This window comes from Pistacia vera, unplaced genomic scaffold (assembly GCF_008641045.1).
Source record: "Pistacia vera cultivar Batoury unplaced genomic scaffold, PisVer_v2 Contig65, whole genome shotgun sequence".
NCBI classification, from domain to species: domain Eukaryota; kingdom Viridiplantae; phylum Streptophyta; class Magnoliopsida; order Sapindales; family Anacardiaceae; genus Pistacia; species Pistacia vera.
The window spans coordinates 547,559-565,068 of NW_022196501.1; the positions used below are offsets into that span (position 1 = coordinate 547,559).

The 17,510-nt window shown below is 35.7% G+C and overlaps 3 protein-coding genes across 5 annotated transcripts; all 3 read left to right on the plus strand.

The window, feature by feature from the left end:
* The first annotated feature begins 1,297 nt into the window (after nucleotides 1-1,297).
* On the plus strand, nucleotides 1,298-1,988 carry LOC116111781 (transcription factor CPC-like). The gene is made up of 3 exons (XM_031397930.1): nucleotides 1,298-1,487; nucleotides 1,576-1,663; nucleotides 1,736-1,988. Exons 1-3 carry the CDS (start codon nucleotides 1,424-1,426, stop codon nucleotides 1,815-1,817), a joined length of 234 nt encoding a protein of 77 aa, XP_031253790.1. The 5' UTR covers nucleotides 1,298-1,423; the 3' UTR covers nucleotides 1,818-1,988.
* Nucleotides 1,989-3,625: 1,637 nt separating this feature from the next.
* On the plus strand, nucleotides 3,626-10,374 carry LOC116111778 (tRNA wybutosine-synthesizing protein 2/3/4). Of its 3 annotated transcripts, XM_031397926.1 has the most exons (10): nucleotides 3,627-4,418; nucleotides 4,947-5,349; nucleotides 5,676-6,640; nucleotides 6,716-6,878; nucleotides 7,048-7,177; nucleotides 7,795-8,030; nucleotides 8,782-8,917; nucleotides 9,541-9,617; nucleotides 9,771-9,877; nucleotides 10,001-10,374. In XM_031397926.1, exons 1-10 carry the CDS (start codon nucleotides 3,695-3,697, stop codon nucleotides 10,105-10,107), a joined length of 3,048 nt encoding a protein of 1,015 aa, XP_031253786.1. In that variant the 5' UTR covers nucleotides 3,627-3,694; the 3' UTR covers nucleotides 10,108-10,374. The 3 variants fall into 3 exon arrangements, with proteins under 3 accessions (XP_031253785.1, XP_031253786.1, XP_031253784.1); XM_031397925.1 differs by having other exon boundaries at nucleotides 3,626-4,388; nucleotides 5,676-6,878; nucleotides 10,001-10,107; XM_031397924.1 differs by having other exon boundaries at nucleotides 5,676-6,878.
* Nucleotides 10,375-14,972: 4,598 nt separating this feature from the next.
* LOC116111773 (peroxidase 42) lies at nucleotides 14,973-16,799 on the plus strand. The gene is made up of 4 exons (XM_031397920.1): nucleotides 14,973-15,282; nucleotides 15,378-15,566; nucleotides 15,724-15,889; nucleotides 16,020-16,799. The coding sequence occupies exons 1-4, from the start codon at nucleotides 15,061-15,063 to the stop codon at nucleotides 16,427-16,429; spliced, it is 987 nt and encodes a 328-aa protein (XP_031253780.1). The 5' UTR covers nucleotides 14,973-15,060; the 3' UTR covers nucleotides 16,430-16,799.
* Nucleotides 16,800-17,510: the final 711 nt, after the last annotated feature.

Genomic DNA, 17,510 nt, shown 5'->3' on the forward strand with positions numbered 1-17,510 from the left:
GTGATTAAAAGAAACGACATTCCTCCATTACTTAAAACAAGTATCCTGACTTATCCTATTCTTTTAGCCTTTATCAAATCGCAAATCATGGTAATTGAGATCCGCTAATTATAGATTAATCTTAATCATAGCAGACAAAGTCCCCACAAAGATAACGAATAAAGGTCCGTGGGGTCTGTCTGTTGATGGAAAATAACATATACGTCCCTGAAAGTTCCCTTAGTCTAAGAGATTAAAAAATAAATGCCATACTCCCTATCTAAGAGAGAGTCGATTATCGTGTTGTTTAAGTTGTTCAAATTTTATTCTTCTTAGTAAGATAAATGAAGGTTTTATGAAGATCTTTCAACTTAAAAGCAGTAATAGAAACTCTTTTTTTTTTTTTTTAGCAACCCTTAGAGTTTGGATTGTTCACCTATTAAAACAGTACGTGAGTTGGCTTTAGAATGACGTGAGATAGTTCAATCCATATTATATGTATGTGTTAAAGACTTAAAAGCATTGAAAAGATGTTTTCCTCGTACAAAAAAACCAGAACAAATGCACCTTTGGTGTAATAGTTATCGTGTCCACAGCTAGATAGCTAAGTGTAAAGTGGATAATTGTTAAAAGAATCTAAGTAAACCCTAAGGGGTTGACCTAAAAGTAAAAAAAGTTTGTTCTTTTTATTGACTTCTTAGGTTCGAACCTTGGAACCATCTACCATATTTATGACTTACCTTAAAACATTGAGCTTATAAGATGTTCAATGAACCTCAAAGATTAGTCAACGTACGTGGAAGTTGGTCCAAACACCCTAGTTCTAACTTCACTACAACATGCACTGGCACAACCAAGACAAAAATGGGCTCTTTGCACTTTTGGAATGGAGCGGCCAAGTTTTGTGAATTCAAAGGGTACTTATGATGAGAGTACACTTGACTGATAAAGATGACAATGTAAGTTTTATAATTATCTGGATGTAAGTGTCGTCGATCTATGAAACCTCGTGGATGAAAAATAATTTTCATGGTCTGTTGACTGAACCCAGTTGGATAATAGGTTATCTGAACTAATTAGACTGCAAACAGTTTATGGATAAAGAAGAAAAAATATATAAAAATGGAGAACATAGCCACCATGTCCATGCATGCTCAAGGAAATTTCATGTTAATGCTAGATGAACACAAAAAGCCAAGCCAACAAACTACGGAACCTCAACTAACTTGTCAAAGTAAAGAACTACCAGTCTTGTTTTCTCAACTACCATTGATAAATCACCGATAAGATTGGCCACAAATGGACCATTATCAATTAATTATTACATTATAAAACTATAATAACACTCAATTACCTCCCTCTATTAATATTAAAACCTGCTGTCTCTGCTGATCATGCTGAGCTTGACTTGTTGAATGTTGAAGCTTATTGTTTGCAGAAAAAAATGGGAGATTCGAAGCCTACTACTACAATAATATCTAATGACACTACCGGAGAAACTAATAAAGGTACGTACTTGACTTTGTTAATTATATAATTTTATTAAGTTTCTTCCCTCTCATTTTGATATTCATAACTGGGTTCTTCTGCGGCCAGAGGATCAGAAAATTGAGGATGGGAAGATGGAATTCTCTGAAGATGAAGAGTTGCTTATTGCCAGGATGTTTAAACTAGTTGGAGAAAGGTTAATTATATTTGTTTGAATTGAAAGCAAACCCTTTTCGCGATTTTGATGATGTGTTTATATATTGATCAGGTGGTCGTTGATTGCGGGAAGGATTCCGGGAAGAACAGCAGAAGAGATTGAGAAGTATTGGACTGAAAGATATAAATCATGAAGAAGATGATTTGATCATATCGATTACGGGAGGTGGAAAGGAGCCATGCATGAAGTGAAGATACATAGTTGATCAGTTTAATTGTTTGATAAATTTAATAATCTAAAGTTTGGTTATGGAGCTTTGTGATTAACTTATATTATTGTTTATTAAGATTATTGGTAATCAATTAATAATGGATTGTATGATATTAAAAGATCTATTGTCTTCTGTTTTTCTTTTTTTTTTCAATACCGGGGGTATCTGGGCAACTTACACGCACCAGTACAATCTGTCGAGGACATTGGAACTACAACCGGATTTTTTTTTCTTTTTTTTTTTTTTTTTTATGATCGGGAGTGTCGAGTTAGTTTACATGCACCTCAACTAACCTTGAGACATTAGAACTATCGGTCGGATAAGAATTCTGGTAGGACATTTATTAGCAAATAATCCCCGAGACCCTAGAATTATTGGCCGGATAAGAGCTCCAGTAACTACCCTTATTAGCAACTAATCCCCCGAAACCCTAAAACTACCGACCGGATAAGAGTTCTAGTGGTTACCCATTATTAGAACGAGTAGGGATTCGAAATCAGACCTTTGAATAATACACCAAAGAGTCCCTATCAAATCACTCCGCTACTCAGAGGTAGTTAATATATTTGTCGTAAATTTAGTTACAGTGATTAAATTTGAACTTAGACTATGCTTCTCTTATCTATTATTTGATCTTCTTTCAAATCATAGTTATCCTTTTCACGACATTCGCGTATAAATGATAAAGTAATACGGAAGTTGAACTTAAAATGATGAGTTGAAGGAAGACAAAGACACTAATTATGAGAAATTTGAAACTTTGGAGAAGAATTATGTTGTGGAATTGAACGATTATGGTTTGATTTGATCTAAGTTGTTGATCAAGAAACTTGCAACATATTGATGTGTAAGTTCAGAATCTGAATTCAATTTTGTTAACTTCACGGTCTTAGGAAGATTAATTGAGGTACATGCAAATTGATCGGATACTCTCGTTCACCAAAAAAAAAAAATTGATATACATATAATTTTTACTAGATTGCTTCCCTAGTTAATAAATCGGGTACGACAAAAAAAATGTATGGGTATGATATGGTAATGGTGAAAAATACATTTGGTAAAAATTCTGCTATAAAATTCAGATACGGGAATAATACAATATGGGTATGTATGAGTTTAATACGGCACATTATTAATAATATGTTTTAAAAAACATAGCACTATCAATCTTGGTTTTAGCACTTTTCATAGACCACCTAGTTAAAATTAATATATCATTTTAAATATAATTTATGGGTATGATACGATAAATAATGAAAAATACGTTTGTAAAAATTTGACAAAAATTTGGATACGAGAAAAATACAGAAATAATTCGTAAATAAAACGTTTAAGACATATAGTTCACGAATAATATGACTAAGCAAATAAAGTATAGAAATTCATGAATAATACATGAATTATATGGTTGAGCGGTATAATTCACATTTTATTTGCGAATTTACTATCTAGATTTGCTTCTCGCGGATTTTCAAAACCCTTTTGTGCAAAAAAGGGATACATATTTGAAATGGATTGATGACAAGTTATTATATTTGAAAAGGAATAACCATAATTTATGGGGGATTTTTAATAAAATAACCCATTACTGATGAATAATCATAATAAAAAAGAACCCTATCAAAATATGAATATTCCCAAACCCCTCGTATTTTGTAAAAGTTTCAAAGTAACCCCATCCTTCTTCCTCACCCAGCGGCCTCGTAAGGTAGCAGAGATTTAACGAGGGTTTTTCCATTTTTGCAAAAACGTAAGTTCGCAAGATAAACCAACGCAGTTTGTTCAGTGAACATCAAAACATGTCCTTCGACCAACGGAAAGCAGCCACGCTAGCATCACTCAACTCCTCCGTCACTGATAAATCACCGAAAGGAACGTTAGACACCCCCATCATCCCCCTCATCAACGCCCTCAACTCCCATCCCAATTACTTCACCACCAGCTCCTGCTCCGGCCGCATCTCGCTCTTCTCCCACCCCAAGAACCGCCCCAAGGGTGGCGCCTGGCTCTACATCACCCACGACCCAGCCGACGCTGAGTCCGTCGTCTCCCTCCTCTTCCCCACCGAGCCAACTCACCCCGCTGAGTCTTGTCCAACGCCGAACGATCTGGTGTTCCGGTTCGAACCGTTGATAGTGGCTGTTGAGTGCAGGGACGTCGAGTCAGCTCAGTCCTTGGTATCGATTGCGGTGTCTTGCGGGCTCAGAGAGTCCGGGGTAGCGAGTGTGAGTAAGCGAGTGATCGTCGGGATACGGTGCTCGATAAGGCTGGAGGTGCCATTTGGAGAGAATGGTGCCATTTTGGTGTCAAGAGAGTACGTGAGGTTTCTCGTGGGTGTGGCTAATGAGAAAATGGAGGCTAATAGGAGGAGGACTGAAGGGTTTTTACAAGCTTTGATGGGTTGTAATGGGTTGGGGCTCTCGGTTTCCACGAACGATGAGAATGGGAATCATGTGGATGAGGAGAAAGTAAAGGCTGATGATTCCCAGTTTGGTAATTACGTTTGTAATGTGGGCATTACTTGTGATTTTGATATTGATGGTTGTGAGCTAAATTGGTTTCATGGTTCATTGATTTGATAGCTTTATGTTGTTTATTTTTGTTATAATAAATGCTAGATGATAAGACAGTGTGTTAAGAGTTCAGTTTAGTATTTAGTGAAGATGATTTAATGAAGAATGTGTTAAGAGCTTCGGTTAAGCTATTGAAGAAACAAATCTTTGAAACATTAAGCAATGATTATGTTTCTTGCTTTCTTTGGAGAAAGGATGTTTTGGTTATGCTTGATTGTAATAGTCGAGTCTAGTTTTTATTTGTCTGCCTGGACATCTTTGTTGTGCTGTCATGTATTTGTCAATCAGGAAATATGATAAGGTTTATGTATATTTACTTGAGATATGGGTGCTTGGTTTTCTCTACAAAGTTCAATTTTCTGCTCTGGGCTGTGTGTGGAAACCTCTAGTAGTACTATTACATACTAATATGCATCTGATTGCAGGAAACGTTTCTATTTAATGTGACAGCGAGTTTGAGTCTTTGAATCATTGGCAGGGCCAGCGGGAGATTCTAGTTGCAGTCTGTCTGCTACTCAGATAATGATTTCTGGTGACCCTATAGAGAAGTCATACCTTTGGGGTCATTCAGCTTGCACATTGGGAACCACCAATTGCGATTACAAGATTCTTGTATTTGGTGGTTTTGGGGGTATGGGAAGACATGGACGCAGAAATGATACTTTACTGCTAGATCCATTACAAGGAACATTAAAAGTAATTCATGCTGAGAGCTTTCCATCTCCACGCTTGGGTCACACTTCTTCTTTGGTTGGAGATCGCATGTTTGTTATTGGAGGCCGGGATCATCCCTTGAACATCCTGAGTGATGTATGGGTTTTCAATATAAACAATAATGCATGGACATTGGTAGAATGTGCTGGTTGTGTTTTTCCTCCTAGGTAATATTTTGAGTGCATTTGCCACTATTATTTATTTTTTTTTTTTTTGGCATAAAGATGTATGCAATATGTATTATTTTAAGAGATTACCTTTCTTTCATCAGCACTACCACTGAAGGTTCAAACAATATACCAAATATCAATTTGAATATAGATTCATATTTCTTCTGACTTGAGCTTTCTAATCTTTGTACCAATGTCCATCATTCTTATATCTATTGTAGGTTTCTTAATTTCAATACATCCAGTGATTTCTACTTAAAAGCCCACGAGTTTTTCTCTTTTTAGTTCTTGATATATATGTAAATTATATGTATCCTATATAGGCATCGGCATGCTGCAGCAGTTGTAGGCTCAAAGATATATGTGTTCGGTGGTCTTAACAATGGTACAATCTTTTCATCTTTGCATGTGCTCGACTCAGATAATCTCCAATGGGAAGAATTATTGGTCAGTGGGGAATTGCCCTGTGCCCGACATTCTCATGCAATGGTGGCATATGGATCTAAGTTATACATGTTTGGAGGGTTCAATGGAGAGAAACCGCTTGGAGATTTTTACAGTTTTGATGTCCATACATGTTTATGGAAGAGGGAAGAGGTAGCAGGAAGAACTCCAAATGCTAGGTTCTCCCACTCAATGTTTCTCTACAAAAATTATCTTGGAGTGATTGGGGGTTGTCCAGTCGGACAACATTACCAAGATTTGGCATTACTTGATCTGCAGCTCCAAATGTGGAAACATGTGAAACTCGATTCCATGAGTAAAGAGTTGTTTGTCCGGTCTACTGCCAATGTGGTTGGTGATGATCTTATAATGATCGGTGGTGGTGCCGCTTGCTATGCTTTTGGATCAAAGTTTAGTGAGCCAATTAAAATCAACTTGCTCCCAGCCCCCATAGTGTCCTTTGATGATTATCACACACCTGCAGAGATTGGAGAAAAGCTTGTAATTCACCAGTGTGAAGGGGTAACAGAAGAAAAGAACATTGATGTTCAAGGTACAAAAACTGGGGATTTACAGATTTCAACTCCAAATTCTGACTTAAATTCTGAGGCCGAATCACATTCTGTGAACAGTGGACATCAGATGGTTGCTTCACACTGGGTTATGCAACTTGATAGAAAATATGCCAAGTTAGGGAAAGACATATTGAAAAAGTTTGGATGGTTAGACCTTGTAAGGAAGGCTTATCCACGGGAAGATGGAATACATATATGTTTCCCCGTGACACAAAAATTCTGCTCTATGTTCCATGAAAAGCAGCATTTTTTTGGAGCTGAATCTGAAGGTTTGATTAATCTTCAGTTATCTAAACCATTTACAGGCGAAGGTGTTCTGCTAAATGAAATCTCCTGTTCAACAGCATTGCATCTTCTTGAGGAATGTGGGTCCACTAAGCAGGCAGATGAAGTTGTTGAAGTCAGAAGAACTTCCAAATCTCCCTTAACAACAATGACTGAAGCAGTTGCTTCTTTGATTCAGTGTAAAGGCCTGTCACCTTCACTCTTAGAGCAGCTACCCTCTAGGTCTGTGCTCCAAAATTTCTCTTCTTTCTTTCTGCCCCAAAGCTGTATGAACTGTGTTACAACCCCAAATTCAGTTGGATAGAAGCTGTGCAGTGATTTGCTGGCAAATTTATAGTTTATCCGTACATGCAGTGCCTGTCAACTGTATTAACATCTTTGACTTCTTCAGATGGGAACGGCTTGGGGATATTGTTGTGCTTCCAGTGACATCCTTCAAGGACCCAGTATGGGACTCCATTGGTGAAAAGCTTTGGCCTACCATTGCCAAGTCACTTAAGGCTTCTCGTCTTGCTCGTCAAGTAAGCTATATGCATGTTTTTTATCAAAGTTATTGCCTTATTAAAGGCTCCATATGGGACATATTTGATGATTACACTCCATGTTGAAAAGATCTGCTTGCACTTGTACTTTTCAAATGAATAAATAAATATATATATTGCAGTTGTACATTTCAAATAAATAAATATATATATATATATTGAAATGTATGTCAACAGTAGAAAATTCCCTCTTACTTCTATAAATCATCTGTGATTGATAATATGAAGACAATAAGTTGGACAATGGTTTATATTGGAAATTTGATATTTTGTTTATTTACCTGGTTTTTATTATTAGCTGTGGACCTGTATCTCCATGTTTGTTATGAGCTATTCATTTCTGGTCTTTTTATAACAGTAACATAAGGCTATATATCATACTGTCAAGTGAGTAGAAATAAGTTATATCATTAAGCTGGTGCTTTATATTATGTAAATGATTCCTTATGCGAGCTAGAAAACTTCAAAACCATGATTAGGTAGGATGCGTAGTACAACTTGTGAAATTCACTCTCCAAAGTTCTAAGCTAATAATTGGTTTATACTGAGCCTATGAACGCTTATATTCATTCATGAATTTGTTTCTGTTTCTCAAGGGTCGAGTTGCATCAACTGGTACAAGGGATAGTACTTTGGAGATGCTTGTAGGAGATAATGGCTGGGTCAACCATTGTGAGAATGGGATTCTCTACTCCTTTGATGCTACCAAGTGCATGTTCTCCTGGGGCAATCTCTCTGAAAAGCTTCGAATGGGTTGTCTAGACTGTAGAGATGAGGTTATTGTGGATCTGTTTGCTGGAATTGGATATTTTGTATTGCCATTTCTTGTCAGGTATGATGGAACTATCAGTATCTTTATTTCTGCCTACATCTATAATTTATCAATTGAGGGTTCACTCTCTCTCCCTCTTATAGATGAAAAGTATCTGTGAACTTGTTTTAGACCAAAGTCTCCTTATCACACTTCTGTGTGTGGAAATCTAATCTTTTGATGCATAGACAAGTGTGTGGTTTATTGATCACATATAAAGTTTTGGTAGCAGGCTGCAGTGATATATAATTTATAGTGTGGGTTAGAATAAATACTTATGCAGAGTCAAGCTTACTGTAGTGTTGAGCTTAGAATCCTCTATTTGACAGTTGAACCAAAAAAAAAAGGTTCAGTGTGCCGTAATTTTTTTTTTCCCCCTTGGATACAAAATTAAGAAGGTAGTTTAAAACTATAACAAAAGTTATAAATATAGGGTGGACCAAGTGTCCACAAAGAAAGCAAAAAACGTTAGGGAGAAGTAAACATTATACTAAAACCCCCTTTCCTGTATAACCTAGGCTATAAAATTAAGCTTCCAAAACCCCTTCCTAATTGGGATGAATGAAGAAAAGAGAGTAATATTGGAATTCCTTGGACAGTTATATTCTTTCATCTATAAAAGAATTTCAGCATTAGGATGTGGAATCCTTAATAAAAATTTGGATGGTGGTTGTGTTCATCATTGTCTGCATTATCTTACTAGCTATTTAACTGGTTAATCATTTATATATTTGCATCATGTTGTTTTTAAGCTATCATATTGATTGAACAGGGCCAAAGCAAAGCTGGTTTATGCTTGTGAATGGAATCCCCATGCCGTTGAGGCTCTTCAACATAATCTCAAATCCAACGCTGTCTCTGATCGTTGTATTGTACTTGAAGGGGATAATCGGATTACAGCACCTAAAGTATGTCCACAATGGTTTCATTGTTAAGTAGCTTAATTATTTCTGTTCTGCATGCACACATAAGCTTTATACAAACCCCAGGAACCTGAACATTTTCTTTCTAGCTCTATTTAGATAATGAGCAACCTTTATAACAGTGATTTAGGGAACATGCAATCCCTGTATAGACTAATGGCAACAGCCCACCGGTCCTAGAAGATGGCCTTTCAATAATCTAGAAGTGAAGTTCAGGACTGACCTATGAACGGGTGATTTGTTAAAATACTATATATATTATTGTGTTTAGTGGTCATACATTTTGTTAATACCATGAATCGGTTTTAACTTGGAAGAATTATATTGATGTTTTAGAGATATTGTTTCTCAAGTGTATATTGATTGCAACTGTTCTGATTTGTTTTTGCCTTAACTTTCTTTGTAGCTTATATATAATATAATTCTACTTTATGTTGGCAACATTTGAAAGAGTGCACACTACTTATGAAATGACCTGGCTTAAATTCTCGTGTGTTGGTTAATATTCTATGCTTGTTTACAAGAAAGTTATTACCTTCGTAGCATGTGGTTTAATCTTAAGGAGGAATTATGTTGTGATTGATTCATCATAAATATTTTCCTCCCAGGGAGTTGCTGATCGCGTCTGTCTTGGTCTCATTCCAACAAGTGAAAATAGCTGGGTTGCTGCTGTAAGGGCATTAAGGTGCTTTATTCTAACCAATGATTTTTGAATTTCAACTAGCGTTACACATAGAATTGATATTGAGTTTAATATCATTTCAAAGGTCCTGTAATTGTCAATTGCCTCCTTCTCCTTCCATTATTCTTGGTTTTAATGGCATAGTTAACTCTGCAGGACTGAGGGTGGAACGTTACATGTGCATGGCAATGTGAAGGACTCAGAGGAGAGTTCATGGAGTGAACATGTTTCAAAATCAATATACGAAATAGCTGCATCTGAAGGTAATATTTTCTTGACTTGTGCAAGACTTTTAGAGTTCTACATATGGCTTTATATGTTTACTCCATGACAAGCGTCTTAGAGAATGCAGTGCTCAGACAATTTGAGTATTCAACTGTTTTCAGGTCATAGTTGGGAAGTTACAGTTGAACACGTGGAGAGAGTTAAATGGTATGCACCCCACATTCGTCATCTCGTTGCAGATGTGAGATGCAGAAAGATGCAAAGATAACATTCAAATGTCTTCTTGGGGTCGGTGACAATGAAAGCCATCAATTCTTCACATGTAGTAGGCCATGGTAAGTTGGCCTTTCCCTTTAACTTATAAGAGAAGATATATGTTATTCTGAATGAAAATTTTGTAACAGTTTAAAAGAAATGACCTAAATTATGATATCAATTCACCAGGGACAGACAAAAAATGATGTCAACTTATTGAACTTTGTTGTTGCTTCAGCACTAGCTTCCATTAGTAAAGCACATGTAATGCTTGCTTGTTTCATGATTGCCTCCACTTCATAAAGACTATGAATGAGCATTGAATTTCAGCTCTGAAATTTGTTCATCATCCCACTAGAGTACCCTAAAGAAATTATCATTTATAATGTCTATCTTGGAAATATCTTCCCAGTATAAATAATAATGTAAACACCCTTTGGCAGAACGTGTACGTTTCCTCCAAATTTATTTATAGATTTAAAGTATTTTTCATTGTCCTGTAGCTAGTGCGCCACATTGAATGATTTGTGGATCTCTAGACAATACTTGCTCATTAGGAACCCTGTGTAAGCAATTAAGGGTTTAATCCAAGGTCCGATCACCAAAAAAAAAAAAAAAAAAAAAAAAAGGAATTTGGGTGGAGCCCAGATTATCCAAAAGTGGACAAAATGTGACCAGGGTCCATCGAGAAGATTCTAAAACACTTTAATGGTGTGATGGTTAACCGGAAATTTAGTGAGTGGATTTGTGACATTGAAGACTCTATTAATACTGTTTACTGTGTAGAACGTGAAGTGTCGGTGGCCACGCTGGTCAATATGGTCCAGCCAATTTTTGTTGGCTTCAGGCTTCAGCCACTCAGCGCCACAATATTTTAACTTGATTTAGAACTCGTTCCTTTTTATTTCGTGGGTCACAAAGCTATAACATGGAACTCAGCTCACATTGTTTTATTTTTTTTTTCCAACCCCAATTTACACATTCAGAATAAAGAAACCGCCTTCTAAATTTGACAAAAAGAAAATTTGATCTTAGAATAAGTTTAAACAATTTGATTACCCTTACGAAAATCTCATTTTTTTTCTTTTTTAATTTTATGATCAAGAGTGTCTGAACCAGTTTACTTGTACACACTTTAACTAATCTCTCAATACTCTAGAATTATAGGCCATATACAAGCTCTAATGATAACCCTTTTAAGCGGTTGCGAGAATTTGAACTAAGGAAACTATGTAAATTTAGATATTTCTGTTTTTTTACTATCAAATCACTAATGGTGGTTAAATATAAAGCATTCAAGAATGGTGGTTAAATATAAAAGCATTCCTTGATGACACCGACATTGCACGTAGGCTACGGCAGAGTCAAGACGGCTGCAGCAGCCGTTAGCTAAGTTGATACACAACTTAATTACGATAAAGATAAAGTTAAGATCATTACAGGGATTAAATCATCTCAAAGTACTAGTAACAAAGGGAATTATGGGGGTAAGTGAAGAGCCTTTGCCCTTTTGGCTCCTAAAGTTGAATTGTAATTACTAATAAGCCGAAGAGATTGGACCCATCCTTATGCTATTGCTTGCAAACTAATACAATTATTGCCGTCTAAAGAATATGACTATTTTTGCTTTTGCTTTTATTTCATTATTTTATTTCTTCATCTCTGGCTTTTTCATGTTCTAATTAATGCAGTTGCGTTTGTTTAGTTATTTAGAGTAGTATTTTTGAAATATTATTGTTAGGTAGAGTTGGGTGATTATTACGAATTAGAATTTGAAAATTAAAAATAGTTGAATAATTTAGGATAAGATTTTGAAAATATGGAAACAAATATGCATTTTTATTTGGAATACGAATAGGATAGGGAAACAAACGCGTATTTTAGTTATTTGGAGTAGTATTTTTGAAATATTATTATTAGGTAAAGTTTGGTGATTATTACGAGATAGTTAGGGGATTATTATGAGGTATGATTTAAAAATTAAAAATAGTTAAATAATTTGGAATAGTATTTTGAAAATAGAGAAATAAACGTGCATTTTGATTTGGAATATGAATATGATATTTAACAAACGCACCCTTAAGATAAGTGCTTCTCATCTACCATCTTGTCAGTATTATAATACCAATATAATGAGTCATCACCTTGGTGATAGATATATGTCTTTATGCCTTTATTTCATTAATACGTGGTATCCAAGCTCATTTTAGAGGCTATGAAACATCCTACAAGTTCAATGGATCAAGGTAATTGTACAAATGTGATAAATGACTCTTTACGACTCGAACACAAAACCCTTTGAGAATAGCTGATCCCAATGGCTAAAGACTTGGCTATCCGACCACAAGGGAGAGGTTTCCTGATTGTATTATTGCCTTGTAAAGCATATAACTATTCTTGGTTTTGCTTTTATTTCATTATTTTAGTTCTTTATCTATGGCTATCCATGTTCTGATTAATGCATTAAGACAATAACTTCTCATCTACCATCTTGTCAATATTACTATAGCAATTCAATGAGTCATCACCGTGGTGGTGGATATATGCTTTTACAATTGAATTTCCATTTTGGGTTATTGAATTATTTCACAAGAAACTTTTAGCTTCACGAGTAAATGTTTGTTTTTTTCAAATTGTATTGTATATTTGATCAATGGTTTAATGGGTACGTTTGTTGAGGATCGAAAATTACAAAAAACAAAAAAAAAAAATAATTGATGCTTGTTCTCTTAATTGCCAACATAACCCATTATTTCTTTCTCGGCATTTCCGCCTTTCATTTCCCACTAGTAATGGAAGCCAATGGATGAAATTTCAACCACTCTTAGGTGATCGGGTGGAGCGATAAAGACTCTTGGATGTATTACTTAAGAAGTTTTGAATTCGATTCCCTTCAGTTGCTAATAAGGGTGACAACTGGAGGGTTTATTCGGTCATCAACTTCAAAACCTTGGATGATTAGTTGGAGTACGCACAAACTGATTCAAACATCCTCGATTACAAAAAAAAAAAAAAAAAAAAAGATAAAAAAAAAATAGATGAAACCCCACATCAAAATAAAAGTAAAAGGTTCAATTCCTTTCGCTTTTGTCCATTTTCAACCCAACAAGATAACGATGTATCCATGGATTAATACTTTAATAGTAATAAAGGTGAAATTAGGTCATATTTTTTTAATCAAATTGATAACACTTCCAACCTTCAAAAACTATTAAATTGGTATTAAAACCCCTTTAAAATTTAATTGAAAAACAAAAGATTCCTTGGCATTGAAAAAGTAATTAAGATTTCTCATTAATAAATTAAGAACCAAACAAGGTGTATGCCAATTGTGAAGTAAAGGCCGAAGGGGCTCTTCATGAGTGCATTTATACTTAATTTGATGCCGCCAATGCTTTTGTTCTTCAACTTTTCTGATGTCTTTTGCCAAAACAAGAATTTTATGAGTACTTCTCTGCATCTAAAAGCATAATTAATCAGTGAATCTCACATGGGCTTATCTTATTCCCATACAAAATTATTACATTTAATTTAGTGAATATTGCTGAAATCAAGCATATGCTTAATTCTGAAAAAAAAAAAAAAAAAAAGCATATGCTTAATTACCTCGAAATCTGCTTTCAAATTCATCTTGCTTTTTCCATAAAATTAGCCTTGAAATGGAAAGTAAAGGACCCATGTTGATGTATATTAAATCCAATGCCACTTACTTTTTGGGTGAACAAATTTAAGTACAAGAATTTCTAGCAAGTTCCGTCTTGACCATCTTCTCTGAGACCTGGGACCCAGCTTAAAACAGTACTTGCACTAATATAGGACTACGTCAATTTAGTATCCGGAAACAATAGAATGTTTACGATTACTATCAATGGTGATAGGATGCTAAAATAGTAAAAAAAAAATTCTATGAGCTCTTGAATTTGAATTCTTTTAGTGAGTTTTATATCTAAAAGGCTAATTTATTAGGTGGAGAGACTCCCCCTTGATAAACCAAAGATCTCCTCAATACACTTCTGATATGAGATTTGTTACATTCTCTCTCGACCAATCTTATGACACCTTCATCAATGTGGGGCTCCCTATCTATCTGTCCATCTCACTCTCATATAGATCAACAATCACACATAGACGTTTCTACGCAGGTGTTTGATGGGACATCAAAAGACAGACCAAGTCGGCTCTGATATCACTTGTCATAGGTTAAGAGTTTCACACCTAAAAAGTTAACCTAATTAGGTGGAGGAACTCTCCCCTTTTATAAGCCTAAGATCTCCTCAATACACTTCTTATGTGGAATTTATTACACTAAGCACTAATAAGAGCGACTACTAAAATTCTTATCCTATCAATAGTTTTAAGATTTCGAAGATTAGTTGAAGTATACATAAATTAGATCAAACACTCCGGTGATCCAAACAAAAAACAATGCAATGTAATTTAATGTAATGAAAAAAGTCAATGGAACTAGAACCCCTTAACTTTATAGGAGCAAATCTAAAACTTTAGAGTCGGGCAAGATTCCAATTTTGAACGTGGCTTACGAACTAAGTGGGTTCAGCGAGACTCTTTCAACTTGGGTTTGAAAGTAAATGAGAAGAGTTCGGGATAATTAGAAAAATAAAAGTAAAAACAATTTTCAGTCATTTACTGTTCTCAGCAGTTTCTGTAACGCCAGAAGAGTTCTCAACTTCCAACACAGATCAAGTTAAAAAGTTCAGTATAGCAGTAAATGGTGGATGAATACCAAGAGTACGAACGTTAAGAAAGGTCAAAAGCATGACCTGATGACTCATCCCCCCAAAATTAATATCAACTGGCTTTTTTTTATATTATGATTATTATCCAAAGTGGGTTTTCTTTTCATTATTTAAGAAGTATCCAAGAGAGGGCAATAGCAACAAGGTCAGTGGCCTTTAGTGAGTGTGAGAGTAGTGAGTAGATAGAGAAACCAAAAAAAAAAAAAAAAATGGCCTCCAAAGCTCTCTTCTTCTTTGCTTTGTTATCCTTCTCAGCTTTAGCTTTTGCTGAAAATGAAGATCAAGACCCTGGTCTTGTTATGAACTTCTACAAGGATTCTTGCCCTCAGGCTGAGGAAGTTATCAGAGAACAAGTTAAGCTTCTCTACAAGCGCCACAAGAACACTGCATTTTCTTGGCTCAGAAACATCTTCCATGACTGTGCTGTACAGGTATATTACATTACTTTCTATTTTGTTTACTTGCTTTAAAGAGTTGTCAAATGGTTTTATATGAATGCATGTTTGTTTTTCTTGTGTGAGGTTAGTCATGCGATGCTTCATTGTTGCTGGACTCTACAAGAAGAAGCCTGTCTGAGAAGGAGATGGACAGGAGCTTTGGAATGAGGAACTTCAGGTACATTGAGGACATCAAGGAAGCTATTGAGAGGGAGTGCCCTGGAGTTGTTTCCTGTGCTGATATTCTTGTGTTGTCTGCCAGAGATGCCATTGTTTCGGTACTTAATTTCCTTTAGATCTCAAAGTTTGAGCCTTTCTTGATTCCAGCTGTTTAATGACAACTTATATCCTGTTGGTGCCTTTCCAAATTTAACAAAGGATCTAAAACTAAGTGCATGCAAGTAATTTGAGTTTCTGAAAATTGTTTTTTTTCAGCTAGGAGGGCCTTTCATTCCTCTCAAAACAGGAAGAAGAGATGGTAGAAAGAGCAGAGCAGAAATCCTAGAAGAATACCTCCCAGATCACAATGAGAGCATGACTGTTGTCCTGGACAGATTTGCAGCCATGGGTATTGACACCCCTGGAGTTGTTGCTCTTCTAGGTACACTTTTTTTCTTTTTATCTTAACCATCTTCCCCATGTGTGCATGCGTGTTTGTTTTGACATACATATGACATAACAAAGTGGCTTAAAAGTTAATATAATTTTTGTTTTATTATTGCATCTTGTAGGATCTCACAGTGTCGGCAGAACCCATTGTGTGAAGCTGGTGCACCGTTTGTACCCAGAGGTTGCACCCGAGCTGAACCCTGACCATATTCCACACATGCTCCATAAGTGTCCTGACCCAATCCCAGACCCTAAGGCTGTCCAGTATGTGAGAAATGACCGTGGCACACCCATGATTCTAGACAACAACTACTACAGGAACATTTTGGACAACAAGGGCTTGCTTATTGTGGATCACCAACTGGCCACTGACAAGAGGACTAAACCTTATGTGAAGAAAATGGCCAAGAGCCAAGCCTACTTCTTCAAGGAATTTTCAAGAGCCATTACTCTACTTTCTGAGAACAACCCTCTCACTGGTACCCAGGGTGAGATCAGAAAGCAGTGCAGTGTTGCCAACAAGCTCCACTAGAAGCTATATGTACAAGTTGTTCTACTTCTAGCTAGCTAGCTATCAAATTCTCTTTCTTGTGATGGAGAAGAGTGTGCAAGTAGCTAGCAAAATAAGATGGCTTTTTTTAGATCATGGGTATGCTTTTAGTGGGCAGTAATTTCTGTGTTCATTTCATGCATGCTCTATTACTTAGACTATTAGTGTCTTTTTTTTCCTATGTTTCTTGTGAGAGGTTGAAGATGTTAGTAATGAGTATGGTGGATGTGGTATGCATGAATGTGTATGAACTGATGGTGGGGAAGGTGTATGTATGGTATGGTGCAAGGATGACAATGATGATGTATAATGGATGATTTATGCCTTATAAGCTTTTCAAATATAATGTTAAGGATGATGCATCTATACTTGAATGGAATTCAATGAACTGATGAAGAAGAAACACGCCAACCTGAAAATGAGGTATTTTATGTGTCCCCACAGTTGGCAAAATGACAAAACTAAATAAGTTAAAGGTATAAACATGACATTTACAGCCATATAAAATGGATAAAGATATCAAAGAAAGAAATAAAGAATTGAAAGGATAAGATTCCCTTCATGCAAGTAAATATAGCTCCATACATACTGTGCAGTAATAGATTTCGGTAGGTAGAGGGACATATAAAATCTTCCACAGACAGAGAAGTGTTGTTGAAGAAACACAAAGAAAATCATAGCGGAGTCAGTGTGCATGACAAGTTACGTTGAAAATGATTTGGAAGTTTGTATATAAATTAGCTGCATTCATTATTGTAATTTTCTATTGTTATATGTTAAAGCTAAGATGCATTACCAATAACAAGCTTAAGATCTCTCAACCCTTTATAATATTGATTTAAAGAATGGTAGTCATTGAAATTGCCTAAACATCAAATTCCAGGGAAATGAACAGACTCAAGACAGTGAATTTTTTATTAGAGAAGTAAAACCATTTAGATGATGAAATACTTAAAAGAGAGCCTCAGTTTGCAGTCTCAATTCACAGGGTTTCCAGAATCAGCCTTTAATGTCATCTAAGTCTTAGGAAAAACAGCTATTTTCCTTGAGGTTCTCGCTAATG

Bases quoted from the DNA above. Each gene is read 5' to 3' on its own strand.
- LOC116111778 (XM_031397924.1), top strand. From the start codon at position 3,695: ATGTCCTTCGACCAACGGAAAGCAGCCACGCTAGCATCACTCAACTCC. The intron at 4,419-4,946 runs GTGATTTTGATA...AATCATTGGCAG, and splicing joins TTGTAATGTGGGCATTACTT to GGCCAGCGGGAGATTCTAGT. The intron at 8,031-8,781 runs GTATGATGGAAC...TTGATTGAACAG, and splicing joins GTATTGCCATTTCTTGTCAG to GGCCAAAGCAAAGCTGGTTT.
- LOC116111773 (XM_031397920.1), top strand. From the start codon at position 15,061: ATGGCCTCCAAAGCTCTCTTCTTCTTTGCTTTGTTATCCTTCTCAGCT. The intron at 15,283-15,377 runs GTATATTACATT...GTGTGAGGTTAG, and splicing joins TCCATGACTGTGCTGTACAG to TCATGCGATGCTTCATTGTT. The intron at 15,890-16,019 runs GTACACTTTTTT...TGCATCTTGTAG, and splicing joins TGGAGTTGTTGCTCTTCTAG to GATCTCACAGTGTCGGCAGA.
- LOC116111781 (XM_031397930.1), top strand. From the start codon at position 1,424: ATGGGAGATTCGAAGCCTACTACTACAATAATATCTAATGACACTACC. The intron at 1,488-1,575 runs GTACGTACTTGA...TTCTGCGGCCAG, and splicing joins TACCGGAGAAACTAATAAAG to AGGATCAGAAAATTGAGGAT. The intron at 1,664-1,735 runs GTTAATTATATT...TATATTGATCAG, and splicing joins TTTAAACTAGTTGGAGAAAG to GTGGTCGTTGATTGCGGGAA.